The 21,644-nt window shown below is 42.8% G+C and overlaps 1 protein-coding gene and 1 long non-coding RNA gene across 6 annotated transcripts in view; one reads left to right on the forward strand and one right to left on the reverse strand.

Annotated features, from left to right (window-relative positions):
- Positions 1-1,547: 1,547 nt before the first annotated feature.
- The window catches only part of ACER2 (alkaline ceramidase 2), a 42,121-nt gene continuing 22,024 nt past the window's right edge, over positions 1,548-21,644 (reverse strand). For 2 of the 5 annotated variants that reach the window (XM_032300100.1, XM_032300101.1), the window contains exons 5-7: positions 15,751-15,888; positions 5,775-5,912; positions 3,252-3,438 (exon numbers count right to left, since the gene is read on the reverse strand). In XM_032300100.1, the coding sequence (XP_032155991.1) occupies positions 3,252-3,438; positions 5,775-5,912; positions 15,751-15,888 (463 nt within the window). Of the gene's footprint in view, positions 3,439-5,774; positions 5,913-15,750; positions 15,889-21,644 lie in introns of all 5 variants that reach the window. The other 3 variants (XM_032300097.1, XM_032300099.1, XM_032300098.1) reach the window with 3 other exon arrangements.
- On the forward strand, positions 5,183-7,701 carry LOC116566108. The gene is made up of 2 exons (XR_004275735.1): positions 5,183-5,261; positions 6,797-7,701. It is a non-coding gene; the product is annotated as an uncharacterized LOC116566108 (long non-coding RNA).

Here is a 21,644-nt window from a genome sequence, read left to right on the forward strand (position 1 = left end):
AAGTGGAATTCAGTTCATGACTTTTTAGGGCCCATTCATGTCAGGCTTGATTAAAAAGGTAGATTCAGTAGTCAGTCTCAGAATTCAATGATCAGCATTCAAGCATACAGCTAACTCTAGTGTATTCCAAACCCACACATCATGAAAAATATACAACTGGCATTTACATGCCATTCAAGCTACAGGATAAATGTCAACTCTGAAAGACATCATTTATTTACAACTATATTGGGGGGAAAAAGATGAGACTATACCAAAACTTAACAAGGGTTATACCTGGGCAATAGAAATATGGGTTACTTTTTTTTTCTTCAACTTTTCTGCAGTTTCCCAATTTTCTTTAAAGAGTTTGTAATGCTTCTACATAAATGAGTGATGCCATAAACCCAACTTAAAATAAGATGGGTATATCTCTACTCTCTCGGTTTATATTCCATGCTGGCAAGCTAGAGGGATTTCTATTCAAACATGAAGTTATGTTTTGTCCTCCTCAAAAATACTCCATTCCACATTTCTTTCTCAGCTCATCTCTTTAGAACCAGTTTCTAGAAGCACTTCTGCTTTTCACATTTAGCTGGGCTTAAAATATACACCAAACCCCCTACCTTGGAGCATTTATGCCATAAAATAGATGAGACCAGAACCCATGCCTGATAAGGTCAATCTAAAATGAGGATGGTGTGATATTTGCCTTTAAAAAATTCTAGACTTGAAACCCTGGACTTAACAGCAGTTCTGTTCCACCAACCACCTAGGTCTCAAAGAGGTACATTAGAAGCTCCACGAATATTTAATTCAAAGATCATTTTAAAAATATTTTTTAGGCTGAGTGTGATGGCTCACGCCTATAATCCCAGCACTTTGGGAGGCCAGGGTGGGCGGATCTCTTGAGCTCAGGAGTTTGAGACCAGCCTGGGCAACATGGTGAAACCCCATCTCTTCAAAAAAAAAAAAAAATACAAAAATTAGCTGGGAATGCTGGCACACACCAGTGCAAAAATTAGCTGGGAGTGGTGGCACGCACTGGTAGTCCCAGCTCCTCATGAGGCTGAGGTGGCAGGATCGCTTGAGCCTGGGAGACAGAGGCTACAATGAGTCGTGACTGCACCACTGCACTCCAGCCTGGGTGACAGAGCGAGACCCTGACTCAAAAACAAAACACTGTCTCTCTATATATATAAACTATAATAAAGCAACATATATGTTGAATAAATTCAACACCTAATTTTTCTACCTTGGAAATTACCAATTTGTTAATTTGCATTTTCACCACCTTATGTTATTAAGTAAATGCTGTAAATTTAACAAAATACGATTTATTTCCCACACTAAGGTTCCACAAAGATTTCTTTTTCTTTCTTTTTTTTTTTTTTTCTGAGACAGAGTTTCACTCTTGTTGCCCAGGCTGGAAGGCAATGACACAATCACAGCTCACCACAACTTCCATCTCCCAGGTTCAAGTGATTCTCCTGCCTCAGCCTCCCAAGTAGCTGAGATTACAGGCATGAGCCACCACCCCTGTTGAATTTTGTATTTTTAGTAGAGACGGGGTTTCTCCCTGTTGGTCAGGCTGGTCTTGAACTCCTGATCTCAGGTGATCTGCCTGCCTCAGCCTCCAAAAGTGCTGGGATTACAGGCGTGAGCCACCATGCTAGGCCTCCACAAAGATTTCTTACGACAGTGTTCTGCTTTTGAACAACCTATATAATTTGATAATCAGAGAAATAGCATAAAGTCATTCATTCTTAAACTCTAAATTCAGTTGCTTATCGGGGTTTTCCCCTTGGATCTTGTACAAATTCTAACTAGAGTAAGAGTTCCTGGATTTCCCAAAAATGGTCACCTTCCCAACTCTTACATATGTACGACAGTGACATGACTCCTGCCCACACAAGAAAACACCTGTCCCGCCCTCTACTGACAATGGAATGTTACAAAGCAGGACACGCCTGAGTTAAAATTAGTATCCCTGAGGTTGGTAATTCCCACCATACACCTTGAAGACAGTTCTTGATTCTTCCATTCACCCGGATGAAGAGAAGATTAATTGTAGCCAGTGTCCTTCCCACATCAGGTGAGAAAAATTCAGAAGGCAACAGATTTGCGCTGCTACACCAGCAACCCAAACCAGCCCGTGAGTGCGTAGTTACTGCCAGTACTTGAGAAAAGCAAGCCATCGGATACTCTGGAAAACCCAGAAAGCACCTTCTACTGAAAGAGTGAAGAGCATGATGCCCACAGAAAAAACAACAGAAACAAGAAGTGAGATTCTTGAAGGGAATTTCCAGAATAGTACAGCATACTGGAGGCTTCGAATGAGAAAAAGTATCCAAAAAATTCATGTTTGCTCCAAATTTTGAACCAGAACCCACACCACAATTGTGAGGAGCCCTTTGGTAAACTTACAGAGGTCAAGTCTTAAAGATGGTGGGTCTGTGGAAATGTTCATGCCATAATTCTTCTTCTCCGTGGATTTGAGTCTGCGGAGCTGGGGTGAGAGGGGGAGGCAGAAATGATGTCAGTATTCAAAAATTGTGCTTATCTTCAAGAATGGCCTAAAGTGGTGTGTAGGTTTTGGCGTAAGAGGGTTTTACTCATTAGCTTCACCTTTATCTGAAGTCTCTCCATCTCTCCACAGAGGTAGTAGTAAAAAGATTCACAAATGCATGTAAAACTTGGGTTAGTTGAGAAATACAAGTGAAAAATAGCCTTCTAGCCACAAGTCCTGCATGTGTTTCATCGGTTTGGTTTTGTTTAAGGACAATTACCCCAAAGGAAAATCTCTGGCATCTTCCATCAGAGAGTCAGAGAGTCTTGTCTGTCAGAGGGTCGGTCTGTCTGTCATCAGTAGAGTCCACTCCAAGGGTACCTGGGAATGGTGGGGTCTGGAACAGGCCAGCTTTCTCCAGGAAGAGATGCATTGTACAGGGTGGATCCCCCAAAACACTGCTCTGCCATGGCCACAAAGGACACAGCCCAATGAGTCACTGCATCTGGAAGTGATGCTGAGAAAGATGCATCTGGTGTCCCTAAGTCCTCCATTTTCCATCTTTGGGAAAGGAAAAGACACTTTTCCCCTTGCACAGTGGAATCCTGGTGGTCCATAGACACATTAGGGAGAGCCCCAGCAAATAGATTTTTGAAAAGATAGCCCACACCCCAACTCTTCAAACTCCGTTGGCTGTCTTCCTAGCAAAGGAAGCCCAATGCATGAGGGGCGGTAAGCGGAGAAGCCAGCCACCACCTCGCCATCACGTGATCTTGACTGATGATTTCTTGTTGGCACACAGGAGGGACACATAGGGGACACCAATGAAGGCCCATTTCTCGCTGGGCCAGAACTTGATGACAGGGCCTTGCTCAGGGATCTCTGAGGCAGCATCAAAGTAGGCAAAGCATACACAGCCCAGGTAGGCAGCAAGGCATATGAGGATATGCCTGCAGAGGGAGACAAGAGGTAAGAGCCTGATGAGCATGAAGACTCCACTGCCCTGAGTTTAGCCTGCTCCTTCTTCTGGGCTAACCCACCCACCTTGCTCACTGTAGTTGCAGCCCAGGGGCCTCTTCTAGCTAGGAAAGAATAAAGATGACCAACAATCCCTGGAATAGCAGGATGATAAATCTTGGGCAGTTTGGGACCCAACTTAGAATGTCCTAAAATATTGCTGCTGGATAATAGGAACAAATGTGCAAATAAATGCCTTTGGGCCTCAAACAAGAAGACTGAGGCCCAAGGACTTAAAACAGAGGTGCTAAGATGGAAGTAACTGAACACATCTGATTAGATCCCACCTTTGCACTTTAACCACTGGTTACAGATATTTTATGCCCTTCATCAGGAATAATTTTATGTTGATTAAACCACTTTTCCAGTTTAGTGGCAATTTAAAAAAAATTTATCCTCACTGTACCTGTAAAAAGTTGTAATATTAATCTTTATCAAACAATAGACCATTTAAAAGCATGCAATCCTTTTTGTTTCCTTGTTTTTGGTGAAGTCTCTCTCTGTCACCCAGGCTGGAGTGCAGTGGTGCAATCACAGCTCACTATAACCTCCACCTCCTGGGTTCAAGCAGTAACCTCCACCTCCTGGATTCAAGCAGTTCTCCTGCCTTAGCCTCCCGAGCAGCTGGGACTACAGGCACTCACCACCACGTCTGGCTAATTTTTGTATTTTTAGTAGAGACGGGGTTTCACCATGTTGGCCAGGTTAGTCTGGAACTCCTGACCGCAAGTGATCCATCCACCTTGGCCTCCCAAAGTGTTGAAATTACAGGCGTGGACCACCACAACCGGCTATGTAATCCTTTCTTATACCTAAACTGAAACTTAAACCCAGATGAATTAAAATTTTTAAATATATTTTAAATTATAATGTCACCCAGGCTAGAGTGCAATGGCACTATCTCAGTTCACGAAACATCCACCTCCTGGGTTCAACTGATTCTCCTGCCTCAGCCTCCCGAACAGCTAAGATTACAGGTGTCCACCAACAGGCCCAGCTGGCAAATTTTTATATTTTTAGTAGAGATGGGGTTTCACCACGTTACCCAGGCTGGTCTTGAACTCCTGACCTCAGGTGATCCACCTGCCTCAGCCTCCCAAAGTGCTGACGTGAGCCACTGTACCTGGCCCAAACACAATATTTTTATAAATTTTGATGGTGGAGGGAGGCGGTCTTCTTAAAAATCACACAAAATCCAAAAACCCTAAAGAAAAGACTGACAGATGTGACTGTAAATTCCAACTTGTGCTGTTTGAGTTCTGTTTTTTGCAAACACTTCTTGAAGTTCCCAAGTCCTACATTTTGAGTAGAGTGGGTCTCATGGTAAACATATACAAGTTCACATGAGCAAGGGAACTTAACCGAATTCTATCAAATTGTGTATCTTTAGCCCATCTCTGGATAGGAGTCAACCTTTTCCAGAATCTAGATCTAAAGTTTTTCCATTTCTTCACCACTAGAATTTCTCCTTGGGTTCCCTTCATCTGTAAGCAATAATCTACAGCAGATTTCTCCTCCTTGTGATCTTTTGCAATCAGAAGTCCTGGAGGACAGAGAAGGAATGATCACTCTGGGTTTGAGCTGAAGCAGTTTCTAGGAAGTAAGCCCCTCTGATTTCCCCCAGCTTTGTCAGAATCAGATTCTGCATGTATTTTTCTAACCCGCTTTTTTTTTTAACATAGTGTATCCTGAACATTCCAAAGTACAGATGCTATAATTTGCTATTACTGAACTCCAAGGTTTTTTATATAAACAGGTGGGTGATATTAAACAATTCATTTTAGTTCTCTGGTATTCTGTCTCCACTTACAGAAATAATGGAAAAGAGTGTCCCTAAATGGCCTGTGCGGCCCCTCCTTTCACTTGGTCACTCAGGCCCTAAAGGTGGGGTTCCTACTGAGGACCCTCCCCGCCCTCACATCACCTCTTTCCCCAGCTTTCCCCTACCTCTCCCCTCCCGCAACAGCTAGATAGAGCTCAGGTTACAGATTCAGTTCTCCAGCTTCTTTAGGCTTTCATAATGGAGTTAGAGGTAAGAGACTGCAGACCTAAGCATGACAATCAGGCCTTTTGTTCTAGCTAAGCCTGCTCCCTGGAGCTTTTTACAAACTGTACTTTCAGGGGCTTCTGAACCACCTGACAGTGCACCTGAGGAGAGAAGCAAGCCAGCAACCCCCAGGACACCTGTGCACCTTGCAGGGTGAACAGAGCCCAACAGCAAGTTCAAACACACCTGTCCCCCGCCACCTCCCCATTAGCAGGGGCTTACCACACGCAGTGCAGGTAGGGGAAGTTGAAGGACGACAGCAGCTCGCAGAAAGCTCGGTCACTGATCCAGCAGAACAGGGCCAGGGTCCACCAGAGGCCCGAGAAGAGGCCCAGCTTAAACACACGCACGTTGTCACACCTGCACAGGGATCCAGAGAGCCACTCACCATCAGACCTGGTTTCCACCTCCTCACCGGCCCCCTTTCCTCTGTCTCCCTCACTGATTGCTCTCATGTCCCCAACCCCTTGGCACTGAAGTTCTTACCCAACACACAGTCACTCCAGAGTCTCGTGGATGTAAATACCATATGCTCACAGATGGCTCACAGACACCCTTCCCACCCAGGCTTCTCAGACCCTGACTCCAGACTCATACACCCAACTACATTTTTGACATGAGCACCCTAATATGGATCTAAATTTAACAAGTCCATAACGTATTCCTCTCCCAATCCTTCTTTCTCACACAGCTCTTATCCAGTCCATCAGCTCTCCCTTCAAAACAGATCTCAAACCTGACCTCTTTCCACCACCTCCATCTAGATCCATGCTACCACCATCTCATCAGAGTCTCCTTCCACCCTTTCCCCTACAGTCAATTTAACAGCCTCCAGCATCTTCCTGTTTAACCAGAGAGAAAGCCAAAGTATTCACAGCGGCCACAAGGCCCCATGTGCATGGTCTTCCCTTTTCCCTTTCACCTCCTCTTTTTCATACTCTTCCCTCTCACTGCTTGTATTCAAGCCACTGCGGGATTTGTGCTGTTCCGCAAATATCCCAAGCACGTTCCTGCAAGGCCATAGCACCCACTGTGGCCTCTTGCCTGGAATGCTCTTCCCCCAGATACAAATCTTTGCTCAAATGTCACCCAGTAAGCCTTTTCCTGATGCTATTTTTAACAACTGCAACACCTGTCTCCACTTCCCAAGTGACTCTCCCTAAGGCTGCCTTCCCTCCTTTAATTTTCTCTGTGGCCATTATAAACTGGCTGACACCCTCTGTATTTCGCTTATTTGTTTCCAGTTTGTTTTCATCCACAGACATGGAAGCTATTTACTGCTGTATCTCAGCACTGGAAATGTGCTAGACACAGAAGGCACTCAACATTTGTTGAATGAAGGAATAAGCTCTTATCCACACTGGGACAAAATGGTCTTCTGAAACAAATCCCAACAGCTCAATGAAAATTTCAAGTGCTGTCTTCTTTCCTTGTTAAGGACTTGCTCATAAAGTGGGTGACTTCTATCCCTGGGGAGGAATGCTGGGAGGCAGCTGGTGGCTAAGGGTCCTTCTTCCTCAAGGGGACACTCCTGGATCAGTCAAGATCTCCTGTGGGACCCAGAATACAACACAACATCTGCAGTCGAGAAGAGCTGAATTCCTCTTTGTTGAACCCACAGACAGGTGTTAAAAACCTGACTTGCTAGTGCCCTTCCCAGTTGCCTTTCAGAAACATCAGCAAAAGTGTCAATAAATGTGGGATAGGACAGCAGGTTCAGAAAGACCTGCTCAAAGGCAAATCAAAATACTCTTGTAGGAAGGCTAAATGCATCCCTTGAAAAGTTTAGAAAGAATAGAGACACACGACATGTGGAGACTTACATTCCCAGTTACTAAAGTAAAGAGATAACCATTTCCGTTTTCCCCTTTTGTTTACCACTCTCTACCTTGAATGCCTCACCTTCTGGTTGGTTCCCTCTCAGAAAGAGCTCATGTCCTCACCTTGACCCACCCTCTCCTTCTCTTCAGGGTTCAGCCTCCAGGCTTCCTCCAACACCCCATGCCTGCTCCTGTAGATGTCCCCTTAGTCCAAGCCGTGGCCCACAGGCTGCATGCTGACCAGGACAGCTTCAAATGAGGCCCGACACAAAGTCATCAACTATCTTAAAACATTAAGAGATTTTTTTTTGCAACCTTTTTTTTTTTTTAGCTCATTAGCATATTTTATGTGTAGCCTAAAACAATTCTTCTTCTTCCAATATGGCCCAGGGAAGCCAAAAGAGTGGACACCCCTGCTTTAGTGCACTCTCAGGGCACCTTGCCATGTTCCTTCATAACTCTCATCACAAATTCAAACTATGGATTTATTATCTGTATAACATCTGGTATTAAACTAGCCTAGAGGCTGGGATCAGTGGCTCATGCCTCTAATCCTAGCACTTTGGGAGGCCAAGGTGGGCAGATCATTTGAGGTCAGGAGTTGGAGACCAGCCTGGCCAACATGGTGAAATCCCGTCTCTACTAAAAATACAAAAATTAGCCAGGAGGTGGTGGCACACACCTGTAGTCCCAGCTACTCCAGAGGCTGAGGCAGAAGAATCGCTTGAACCCAGGTTACGGAGGTTGCAGTGAGCCGAGATCTCGCCACTGCTCCAGCCTGGGCTTCAAGAGCCGTCTCAATAAATAAGTAAACAAACTAGCCTAGAAGCCCAGCCTTAAGAGGAACTAGCCCTGTTTTATTCACTAATGTATACTCCATGCCTAGTAACTGTGTCAGACACTGTTAAATGCTCCCTGAATTAATGGATAAAATTATGAAATAAAAGGGCAATTTTAACTGGACTCCAATTTGGCTATCTCTAATTTGGGCAGAACATTATTTTTAGACTATTTAAGATTATTGGCTGAGTACGATGGCTCATGCCTGTAATCCCAGCACTTTGGGAGGTCGAGGCAGGTGAATCACAAGGTCAGGAGATCAAGACCATCCTGGCTAACACAGTAAAACTCCGTCTCTAGTAAAAATACAAAAAGTCAGCCGGGCGTGGCGGCAGGTGCCTGTAATCCCAGCTACTCGGGAGGCTGAGGCAGGAGAATCGTTTGAATCTAGAGGTGGAGGTTGCAGTGAGCTGAGATGGCGCGACTGCACTCCAGCCTCAGCAACAGAGCAAGACTCTGTCTCAAAAAAAAAAAAAAAAAGATTATTGATTGGGCACCAAACTCCACACTAGGCACTATAAAAGACAAAATAAACATGTCTCTTGCCTTGAAAAAGTAAAATCAAAATAGACAAGAACAAATATCAACAAATACACAGACAATTAGTCTGAGACACAAGGATCCATGAACATCCAATGCAATTAAACCTAGAAAGTTTGGCTTAAGGAACACACCGCAACAGAGAGCAATGTGATGGAGATGTCCTGCGTGGAAGGCATCACCCAAGAGGCGGGGTGTCCAGCCGATAGACACTGCAAGCACCAGGACAGGGCAGGCTTGACATGTATGAGGCAGGAGGGAGGCTCTGCAGAGCCTGGTCTCAGGGCAGCCTGTTACTCTTCCTTTCTCTGCTTCTAGAGGAAGCAGGTCCTGCTAGAAGCTGCTGACCAGTCTTATTTGCCCTGGGGGTTGACCGAAACTGCAGTCTATTAGGTTTCACTCCCATTTTTCAGGGCTTTTATCAAAATATCAATGTGAAGTAAAAACAGGCGGACAAAATTCATATGTACAGCAGGACCTTATTCTATAATAGAAAACTCTGAGAGGAATGTCTACCATTTCTTCTCTTCTTGACCCTTGATTGTATTCTCAAATTGTTCTTAACAATAAAATCACTCCTATAATCAGAAAAAGAAAAGTATTTTTAAAAATAGTATAAATGTATCTCAGTTACTCGGCAATGTACTTACCACCACCAATTTCAGTGTCAGGTTTCGACCCAAAATCAGAATAAACTTTTGTTTTCTCATGGTCTAAAAGAAAGTTCAGAAAAGACAATGGAAATTCTTCTCAGGAAGCTGGTTAAAAGAAATGACTAGAAACAAGCGTTAGGAATAAAGGCTAAAGAGAAAGAGAAAGCGAAAAAACAGTCCCTCCTCTATTTCCTCTGAGCAAATGAGCATGCAGTGAGAAACATTCAGCTCAGACATAATAGATCATTGCTGGTGACAACCAAGGAAGATTCAGGAAGGAGGTGCAAGAGCGATAAGGGCATCCTTTTGTCTGGGTATTTTATCAAAGCAGAGAAACAACCATCTTTTCTTTTCCTGGCTGGGAACTGGGGTGGTAACTGGGACACAGCAGTGAACAAAGAAACCCCGTCCCTGCCTATGTGAAGTAAATGTCCAGCAGAGGGGATAGACACTGAACAAAACAATACAAATAATCTAATTACAATCAGGATGGCTGCCATAAGGAAGTTCAGGGTCCTGGAATAGCATATAAATAGTTCACAAACTGAAGGGTGAGCAGAAGTTAGCCAGGCAAGAGGGCCAGGAAAAGGGACAGCATAAATAAGGAAGGGCCTGGGGCTGGCAGAAGCAGGGTCCACAAAAGATACAGAAGGTCAGAATGGCTGGGGATGGAAGGTAGGGGAGCTTCTTGTGGGAGTGCTCAGCTCACAGGGGAAGGCTGGAGCATGTCAAGGATTTGGAACTTTATCTTCACTGCAACATCGACTGGTAGAAAAATGACTGTGCTCAAATGGCATGTCTGGGGAAGGAAGAGGATGCCAGGTTTCAGGCTTGAGTAACTGGGTAAATGGTGCGCCCCTTTCCTGCAACTAGAAATATGATGAAGAGAACCAGAGCTAGAAAAGGCAGATCAGGAATCTGGGTTTGGACAAGTTGAATTTGAGATGCCTGTGATACATGGAATTAAACAAGTTAGGTAGGCAGCTAGACACATAATAGTAGAGTTGGGAGGAAGGACTGGGTTGGAGATGTAAGATCAGGAGTCATCCGCATATATAGGGGAATTAAAGCCACAGAAGTAGAGGAAATCTTTCAGGAGGATGTATAAAGGGAGAAAAGCAGTATCTTAATCCATGCAGGCTGTTTTAATAAAACTGATCAAAACAGAAATTTTTCTCATCGTTCTGGAGGCTGGGAATTCTGAGATCAAAATGCCAGCAGAATCAGTGTCTGGCGAGGGCCATTCCTCATAGATGACACCTTGTAGAGCTGCATCCTCACAGGGTAGAAGGGCCAAGGCAGCTCTCCAGGGCCTCTTTTATGAGAGCACTAATCCCATTTATGAGGACTGTATCCCCACTGACTTAATCACCTCCCAAAAGGGCCCACCCCCTAATATCATTACCTTATTAATTAGTATTTCAACATATGAATTCAGGAGAGACACAAACATTCAGACCATAGCAAGCAGGAGATGAGGGTGCACCTTAAGGGACTCCTACATGCAAAGCGATGTAGAAAAGTAGGAGTCTATGCAAGACACTGAAAAGGAGCTGCCGAGAGGTAGTGGGAAAGCCAGGAGGATGTGGTATCACAGGAGCCATGGCAAAGACTATTTGAGGCATGGGGAGGAGAGCTAATTGGGCAAGCAGCCGAGAGAATAACACATAAGATACAGGAGGGCTGAAAACTGATCACTGGGTGTACAGCTTACTGAGAAGGATTTGGGTATCAAAGTAGGGGCAGAAGCCAGATTGGCATGAGTTGAAGAGTAAATGGGAGGTGAGGGATAGAGGAAGTTTTAAAGAAGTTTGGCTGTGACAGCAAGGGTGCAAGGGTAGTAGCTAGAGATGTGGATGTTGATTAGTCCAGGTTGGGTGTTTGAGAAGGCAGTAGGGACTCAAATGTGTTTAAAGGCTGATAAGAAAGCCCCTCTAGGCTGGGCACAGTGACTCATGCCTGTAATCCCGGCACTTTGGGAGGCCGAGGAAGGCAGATCCCTTGAGGTCAAGAGTTGAAGACCAGCATGGCCAACATGGTGATCTCCCGTCTCTACTAAAAATACAAAAATTAGCTGGGCATGGTGGTGCACACCTGTAATTTTAACTTCTCTATTCGGGAGGCTGAGGCAGGAGAATTGCTTGAATCTGGGAGGTGGAGGTCGCAGTGAGCTAAGATCTCACCACTGCACTCCAGCCTGGGTGACACAACGAGACTCACTCTAAAAAAAAGAAAAAAAAGAAAGCCCCTTTAGAAAGAGATGGGCAATATAGACGACAATGTACAGGAATGAAATAGACATAGGAGAGTGGAAGGAATAACCAATTGGCAGAAGACTGACCCTAATGGAAGGAAGTTTTCCTCCCATAAAGCCGCCACTTGTTAACATGATGATAAAGATCAATTAGCTTTAGTGATGCCTACCTTCTCCAGGGCAGCTATTTTAAGCATGAAACAAACTATTTCTTTTGTAATTACTTAAAAGATTAGAGTGTTAAAGGAAAATATATTTCCCTATGTAAAGATCACAACTGTGAAGCAGAATTTATTTAAACTGCATAATAACTGCCCTAACCATGTATGTCCTCCATTTGCTCTTCTTTAAGTCTTATGAACTTAAAATATTTTCCCAGCCAGGTGAAGTGGCTCACACCTGTAATCACCACACTTTGGGAGGCTGAGGTGAGAAGACTGCCTAAGTCCAGGAGTTTGAGGCTGCAATGATCTATGATCATGCTATTGCACTCCAGCCTGGGCAACACAGCAAGACCCCATCTAAAAAAAATAAAAAATAAAAAATAAATAAAAAAGCCTTCCCCTTTCCCTTTTCTTAAAACAAAATTATAAGCCAAAACATATTATGAAACTCAGGAGTTAAAATGAAACTAGAGTGCAGTGAATTCTCAAGAAACAGAGCTAAATCCAGAACATTCTGCTCACTTCAAGCCTAATATAAGCTAGCACCACTGGACTGAATGCTACAAATGGAAATCATTTCAGATGTTGTCACTAGCAATTTAATTATGTGTTTGACAAAGAGCTTTAAGATGTGTTAACATCCAGAGTTGGCTAGAGGAGGATGAAAGAGAGAATGGTTTAAGTACAATGCAGAAGCACAAAGAGTTTAGTAAGAGAGCAATTATGTCTGGTTGAGAGGATAAGCAGGGGTTAAGAAAGGCCTCACAAAGGAGCTGGTATCTAGGACGAGCATTGCAGAAGGGGTAGGATTTTGCAAAGCAGTAGTAGGAAAGGGCATTCCAGGGGGAGAAGAAAGTATGAGCAAAGACCTGAAGACAAGAAAACAAGGAGCCAGTCCAAATTGGTTGGTCATAGGACATGTAGAAGGAACCAGAGGAAGAAAATGCTCTAAGGGAAGCTTAGACAACGAGGCACCACTGAAGGTTTTTGTAAAGGATGAGGGAGTAACAGTCTGAAGGAAGAGACTGGAGGAAGAAGAGACTGTTAGAAAACAAATACAATGGTCCACTGGAGGGTTGTGAGGGTGGGGCAATAGATATGGGAGGAGGTGACAGATGAAACATTGCAGAGGGTGATTCCATGAAATCTAGCAATTATTTGAGGTGGCAGGAGATGAGGGACCCAATGATGATTGTAGGGTTTCAAGTGTAATGAACTCAGAAAATAGTGACACTATTAAAATAAATTGGGAACTTTAAAACAGAATTTGGGAAAGGTCATTGAGTGGCATTGTAGGCAAAGAGGGCATGGAGCCAAGCCAATAATCTTGCCTATTATAGTTTGGGAAGGCTCTGACAGAGATACCCAGAAGGTAGTTGGGAACATGGGACTAAACTTCAGGAGAGACGAGGATGGACTGCAGAGAATCATGCAGAGTGATGGCAACTGAACACAAGAGCGTGGATAAGATTTTGAAGAAACAAACAGAAAAGGTTGAAGACACAATCTTGGAGAATGTCTACCTTAGGAAGCAAAGAGCAGAGTAGGAACAGTCAGGTAGGAGAGCCTGTATTACACAGGATCACAGAAGCCAAGAGAAGAAAATTCAGAGGAGGAGGTTGACAGTGTCAGATTCTTCAGACAGCCAAGGATAGGGAGCACTGCAAACAAGCGATTCTATTTGGAAGTTAAAAGGCCATTAGCATAGCCTAAGGAAATAGTGTAATGAGTGCACAAAGATACACAAAGATGTTCATTGTGGAGATATTTATAGTAAAGAAAAACTGGAAACAACCTAAACGGTCAAAAAAGGAAATATGTTGACTAATTAAAATAAATTAAAAGTAAATTACAATTCTATATGTCCATTTAAAATGAGGACCTAGATCTGTATTTATTGACAGAAAAAGAAGATACAATACATTCCTAAATGAGAAAGTCAAATTTTAGATTAACGTATATAAGAACATGGCAGAGAATAAAAAAGCCTGTAAGAAGACACAGTGGAGGGCTAACCATCATTATCATCACATGGCAGGTTTGGTTATTTCATTTTTATTTAGTACATAAAAACTATGAGGCAAGTACTATCAAATATTAATTTTCCTGAAAAAGCGATAGATTTATTTTTTGCTTGTCAATATTCTCCAATTTATCTACAAAAAATATTAGTTACTTGATAAAATTAGTTTTTTAAAATTGGTCATTAGTGACTCTTGAATGAACATTTCGGACTAAAAATGGGGAGGGGAACCAGCCTGAAAGGGATTTAAGAAGAAAGGGCAGGCTGGCTGCAGTGAGGGTAGGGATTGAACCCTTTTTTATTTATTCAAGCATAGGTATTCTTCTAGGACCACTTCAGCCTGTGTCTGAAGAGACTCTTACATCCCTAGTCCTTGACGGATGTAGAAGGCAACCAGACAGGATCTGACAGCAAGATGCCAGACAGCAAGTTCCAGGACCATACCATTTCAACTGCCTTTGGCCCTGCCTGTTATTGCTGACAATCAAAGCAACCCTTTAGTGGCAAAGTGAGTAGAAAGAAATGTGTATCTCCTCTCAAATCAAAGAGGAGAGAAAGCTGACTTAACACATTACGCAGAGCAACTATCACACTAAGATTTCAGTTACAAGACTTCAACTAAGACATTCAATGTCCACAACAATGAGAAAATCTGAATTAAAATACACTTTTTAGGAGAGGCACGGTGGCTCACACCTGTAATCCCAGCACTTAGGGAGGCCAAGGTGAGCAGATCACTTGAGGTCAGGAGTTTAAGACCAGCCTGGCCAACATGGTGAAACCCCATCTCTACTAAAAATACAAAAATTAGCTGGGCATAGTGGCAGGCAGTTGTTTTCCCAGCTACTTGGGAGGGTGAGGGAGGAGAATCACCTGAAACCAGGAGGCGGAGGCTGCAGTTAGTTGAGAATGTGTCACTGCACTCCAGCCTGGGTGACAGAGTGAGACTCCATCTCAAAAAAAAAAAAAAAAAAGCATTATTTAAATAGCTGCAAATAAAAAGAAGTGTTTTCTTTCTTCTTTTCTTTTTTTGTTTTTGTTTTTGTTTTGACACAGATTTTTGCTCTTGTTGCCCAGGTTAGAGTAGAACGGTGTGATCTCAACTCACCACAATCTCCGCCTCCCAGGTTCAAGCGATTCTCCTGCCTCAGCCTCCCAAGTAGCTGGGATTACAGGCATATGCCACCACACATGGCTAATTTTGTATTTTTAGTAGAGATAGGGTTTCTCTATGTTGGTAAGGCTGGTCTTGAAATCCTGACCTCAGGTGATCCACCTGCCTCGGCCTCCCAAAGTGCTGGGATTATAGGCATGAGCATCGTGCCTGGCCAAGAAGTGTTTTCAAAGAGAATGAAAATAAGGGCAGTGATTAGATATATTGTAATTGGGTCTAGAAGAGGAAAATCATGTACCAACAAATGCTAAACGAAAACGTTTCTGAGTATCAACCTGAACTCTGAGTACACAAGTTCCCAAAAGAAAATGCTAATGCAAAGAGCAAAACCATTACCTGAGAGATTGTAAATAAGACACTAAACCTCAGAGAAAGAATCATTATCAACTGCAGTCCACCTGAAGTTCATATTTCCGAATAGATACAAACTCATTTTCCCTGCCCCCTTCCTCTTTTTCCTTCTGTGTCTGAATGCAATAACCTTTTAGAACTTTTCTTTTCTACAGAATTAAGTCTAGACAGCTTGGTCTAGGCACTGAGATGGTCCTGGTAAGCTAGCTGTGATCAATGGAATGATCCAAACCATCAAGCCTGCTTCCATCCAACAGTCAGCAACTAACTTTCATAAGGAATAAAATTCCTCCTGCTGCAGAGCAGCAAAGGAGCCCTGAGCTGGTGTGTTCCCAGCACAGGGACAGCCTAATGGGTAGGCAGGAATCATGGTACCTACCTCTTTAGCTCTGCAATGAGCAGTGCAGTGCAAGGAACTCCTAGGGTCATCAGAGAGATGTTGTTGATGGCGGGCTTGACGAATGCTAAGCACGTTGTAACTGCAGACAGGACACAGACCACCACCTTGAACCTGCCCCTGAATCCATGAAGCAAAACCAAATCCATTAGAAGAGGAGTTCTTGTTTGTTTGTTTGTTTGTTTGTTTAATGTTGGCAAGCTACAGGCATTGCCAGAAATGCAAGCCGAAAAGAAACTCTGCACTAAGTACTAAGGTTCAAAAAGCCATTCACACTCACTGGCTTAGGAATTCCACTTCAAGTAACTTATCCTTAGGAAATAATTAGAGATTTTCAGAATATTTAGCCATAAGAATGGTAAAATTACAGTCAACCTACATCTCTGAGGGTGAGATACGGATAACTGTTTCCTTTGTGTGATTCTTCTGTTATTTTTTTCTTTTCTTTTCTTTCCTTTTTTTTTTTTTTTTTTTTTTTTTTGAGACAGAGTCTTGCTTTGTTGCCCAGGCTGGAGTACAGTGGCACAATCTTGGCTCACTACAACCTCCACCTCCTGGGTTCAATCAATTCTCCTGCCTCAGCCTCCCAAGTAGCTAGGATTACAGGTGTCTGCCAACATGCCCAGCTAATTTTTGTATTTTTAGTGGAGATGGGGTTTCACCATGTTGGCCAGGCCAGTCTCAAACTCTTGACCTCATGATCCACCCACCTCAGTCTCCCAAAGTGCTGGGATTACCGGGGTCAACCACCATGCCCAGCCGATTTTTCTATATTTTTTCAAATATTTGATTTCTCTGTATTTTTTCAGATGTCCTACAGTAGGGTTTAACAATTTTTTTCTATAAAGGGTTTTTGGGTTTGGGCTGGACATGGTGGCTCACACCTGTAATCCTAATACTTTGGGAGGACAAAGTGGGAGGACAGCCTGAGCCTTGGAGTTTGTGGTTACAGTGAGCTATAACCTGAACATAAAATAAATTATATAAGTATTTAATTAAATATATGTTTATTTGTAAGTATAAAGAATATATTATATAAATATATTTATATTATATATAACCATATAGTTATGCTATAGTTACATATAATTATAAATACATATTTAATGAAAATACATTAATAATTAAATGTGTATAATTATATTAAATATGAATTAATTATATTTAATAAATTATATATACATACACACACAGACACACACACACACACATATATACACACACACACAGGTTCTGCAGGTCCTAAGGTCTCTGCCACAGCTACTCAACTCTGCCATTACAGAGAATAAGTAAATGAATGGGCATGGCTGGATGCTGATAAAACTTGATTTGTAAAACAGGATCCTTTTGGCCCACAGGACATAGTTTGTCACCCCCTGTTCTACAAAGTAAACATGTATAACTTTCATAAGTAAAACAGAGACCACTCACAAACTATAATGCATCCTAGTTTAAAAGAAAATTTGTCCTATGTGTCTAGCACACCCAAAAAAAGTTTTCAGAAAAAATTTCAATAGACTAAGAAAAATAGTCTACATTTATTGACAACCTACAAGCCTAGTATGCACAAGAATTTACATCGACAAGTTTTTGAAATGACAAGTCTCAGACAAATAATCGATACTATCCTCACACCCTTCAGTGGAGGTCATTTCAGTAGAGCCAGAAGTGGCGACGTGATCCTAGACATGCTCTTTCTTTTCTCCCTGGGACTCATTTCCTTATCTGTAAAATGAAAAGGCTGGACTAGATGATTTCCAAGGCCTCATCCATGACTTAAATTTAGGAGTACACGATTTTCCTGAAGTTTCTGTTATTCCTCATTAGCACAATTTACTTTGGCCAAGAGACCTGGAACAGGTCACAGTTAGGAAGCCAATTTGAATGAAATTCCATTATAAAGAAATCAAAGGGCGTTGAGCCCTCAAAATACAAATTTATCTCTTAAATAAGAAAGCCATTCATCATCAAGGCACAGGAAATCATTGACCAAGCTGCCAACTTTCAGACTGGAATGAACAGGAATTATAGCTCTGAACCTCTACCAGAGGAAAAAATATATGTGGGAAAGGCTCCAGGCAGCTAATCCTCAGGAGAGGCATGTTTTTCTCCCAGCCTCGCCTGGTGTTCTTCATCTACTGGAGGAAAGGCCGCCTGCTCAGGGTGAGGGCCCACAGCCATCACGCACAGGGCCCCTGGTGACCCACAATAACTCTTCCACTGGGATTGAGGGTCTGTGACTCATGCCAAGGCAATCTGACCTTTTTCAGTAGGATAAACACATAATCAGAAACGTCCAAAGTGCATCACCTCTCTGTATCCAGTGGTTTAGGAATTAGGCACAGGTCAGACAGGGCAACAGTAATTCAAGGCACAGGAGTTTCAGTGAGACTGACATGCGTTTAAATCCTGCCTCCATTGCTTACTAGCTGTGAGACCTTTGGCAAGTAACTCAACTCTTTGCGGCTTTCCCACATAAAAATTAAGACATTGTGCCTCGCAGTGTTCTTGGAAGCATTAACACTGTGCCTGGTACATGTTATGTGCTAATAAAATTCATTACTACTTTTATCCTTACCATCATTTTAAAAATAAATACTACTTTTTTGTTTTTGCATTTTGTTTTGTTTTTTTGAGATGGAGTCTCTGTTGCCCAGGCTGAAGTGCAGTGGCACAATCTCGACTCACTGCAACCTCCACCTCCCGGATTCAAGCGATTCTTCTGCCTCAGTGTCCTTTAGCTGGGACTAAAGGCATGTGCCACCAAAAAATAAATACTACTTTAAATAATATTATTGTTGTTGATATCATACTCTCAGAGAAAATGGGACTGAGTTGCTGTTGCAATCACCAAAGGCTCCACAGAGTACTGCCAAATAGTTCAAAGGCAGTACGCTTGAAAACACATGCTTTCTGGTTTTTTGTTTTTTGTTTTTTCTTTTCTTTTTTTTTTAAAACAGAGTCCCCATCTGTTGCCCAGGCTGGAGTGTAATGGCTCGATCCTGGTTCACTGCAACCTCCACCTCCCAGGTTCAAGTGATTCTCCTGCCTCAGCCTCCAGAGTAGCTGGGATTACAGGTACCCGCTATGATACCTAGCTAATTTTCATATTTTTAGTAGGCACGGGGTTTCACCATGCTGGCTAGGCCAATCTTGAACTCCTGACCTCAGGTGATCCACCTGCCTCGGCCTCCCTAAGTGCTGAGATTACAGGCATAAGCCACCACACCCAGCTGTGAAACATGTTTTCTTTAGAGGAGGCCATCTGCAGATACCTCCCCATGTCTGGTCCAGAAGGTGTACAGGAATGTGCTGGCCAACAAGAACATCCTGTGAACACAAGTTTCTGAAGCCAGGAGAAGTAAACGGAGGCCATGTGGCCAGCAGAAAGCCAGCCAGCCAGCCCAGCAGACCCCGGGGTCAACAGAGGCCCTGGGAAAAAGAGAGCTGGAAATATCAAGGAGTAAGAGGCCCCAACAGCGTGTTTTTCTAAACTGTGATTGATGACAGCCTCTGGTCGTGTTTTCAACTTTCCAGCCCATTAGGGTCTCACACTGAAACACAAGGTCAGGAAACCCTTAGCACCACTGCTTCCTATATTCTCCAAACCAAAATCTATCAACCAAGTACCATAATCATAATATTTTTATAGTAAAGTTGTTACTGTTATCATTAGCTACCCTTTAAAGCAGTCATTTTCAAGCCTATACCCTGTGTCCCTTTTTACTTTGGTAAAATGTAAAACCACTTTTTATTTTTTAGGCTTGAAAACCACTATCACTGGCTACTCTTTAAAGCAGTGGTAATGTTTTTGTTCTTCTGAAATGAAATGAAATTTATAGATGATAAAACCTCCCATAATAGTGACCATCAAAAACATGTCCACAAACTTTCTAAATGTCCCATAAGAATTGGAAATGTCCCTGGTTAAGACCCACTGCTATAAGCTACCAAAACATAATTTATTTAGAGCAGCCAGCCCTTGATAGTTACAGCACTATAGCATTTGGTCATGAAAGGGACCTCAGAGAGCTAGTCCAACCGTGTTATTTTATAACTAAAACACTAAGGCCCAGAGAGTTTAAGATTCTAGCCTCAAGTCATCCAGCAAGAATGCTAGCAAGGCAGGCAGATCCCAGACTGCTCCCTTGCCAATCAGGATTCAAAAACTAAAGTGGATTATAAAGTGAGGGCTCTCCTGAGATTTTGTAAAGACAAAATCATAACAACTGCAGCAGAATACATCATTTAAGAAGTGGACACAAGGTTGGGCACAGTGGCTCACACATGTCATCCCAGCACTGAGAGGCCAAGGTGGGAGGATCTCTTGAGCCCAGGAATTTGAGACCAGCCTGGGCAACATGATAAAACCTTGTCTAGACAAAAAATACAAAAAATTAGCCAGGTGCAGTGATAGGCAACTGCGGTCCCAGCCTCTCGGGAGGCTGAGGTAGGAGGATCACTTGAGTGTAGGAGGCAGAAGTTGCAGTGAACTGTGATTGCGCCACTGCACTACAGCCTGGGCAACACAGTGAGACCCTGTCACAAAAGAAAGGGGGGGATTCAATTACCCTGTAACAGTTCCTTATTCTCATTTTTTTCTCAAAATAAAAATGTCTAAAAAATATTAATAACCATCAACAGCTGAATGTCTTGAATAGTCTTAGGACAGTCTAGGCAAGAAAGAAAGTTTTTTAAATTTAAAACCAACATTTATATCCTATTGATATAATGAGCATTAATAATTTCCCTATACAAAATATGCACAGCTATTATATATCAATAAAAAATTCAGGCTGGGCAAAATGGCTCACGCCTATAATCCCAGCACTTCGGGAGGCCAAGGTGGGTGGATCACTTGAGGTCAAGAGTTCAAGACCAGCCTGGTCAACCTGGTGAAACCCCATCTCTAGTAAAAATACAAATTAGCTGGGCATGGTAAAAGTGGCTACTTGGGAAGCTACTTGGAAGCTGAGGCAGAAGAATCGCTTGAACCCAGGAGAAGAGGTTGCAGTGAGCCAAGATCACTCTACTGTACTCTAGACTGGGCAAAATAACAAGGCTTCATTTCAAAAAAAAAAAAAAACACTAAGACATTCATAATAACCACCAGCACTTATTGAGTCTTCACTCTGTGTGAGCCAGTGTACTATATGTCTTATATAATTTTTCCGTGTATTTCTGACCCCATGAGGAAGATAACTTTTGTAATCTCTACTTTACAGACAAGCAAAAGGGGGTCCCAGAACCTTTTTTTTTTTTTTTAGTGAATTGTTATTCAAAGCCATGTTGTCTGATCCAAACTCAGCTACCACACTCTACTGTCTCTTCTCCAAAAATCTCATATTAAAACTATTTTTAATGTGTGTTTAGAATATTCCAGCAAAGGCTAGAAGTGGTGGCTCATACCTGTAATCTCAGCACTTTGGGAGGCCAAAGTGGGCGGATCACCCGAGGTCGGGAGTTCGAGACCAGTCTGGCCAACATGACAAAACCTCATCTCTACAAAAAATACAAAAATTAGCCATGCGTGGTGGCACATGCCTGTAATCCCAGCTACTCGGGAAGCTGAGGCAGAAGAATTGCTTGAACACGGGAGGCAGAGGTTGCAGTGAGTCTAGATTGTGCCATTGCACTCCAGCCTGGGCAATAAGAGCAAAACTCCATCTCAAAAAAAAAAAAAAAAAAAGAATATTCCAGCAAAGTCTAGATCAAGGAAAGGAGGAAGGGAGGGAGAGAGGGAGGGAAGGAAGGGAGGGAAGGGAAAAAGAAAGAAAAGGAGATAAATGTTTACTATTTGGTAAGTTCAGGCAGATAAACCAGAAATCCCTGATCTACAGAAATCCTGGTTTTGACATGATTTCTTTGGTCTGGTC

This window comes from Sapajus apella, unplaced genomic scaffold, assembly GCF_009761245.1.
Source record: "Sapajus apella isolate SASKATOON/1434 unplaced genomic scaffold, GSC_monkey_1.0 scaffold42, whole genome shotgun sequence".
Classification (NCBI taxonomy): Eukaryota; Metazoa; Chordata; class Mammalia; order Primates; family Cebidae; genus Sapajus; species Sapajus apella.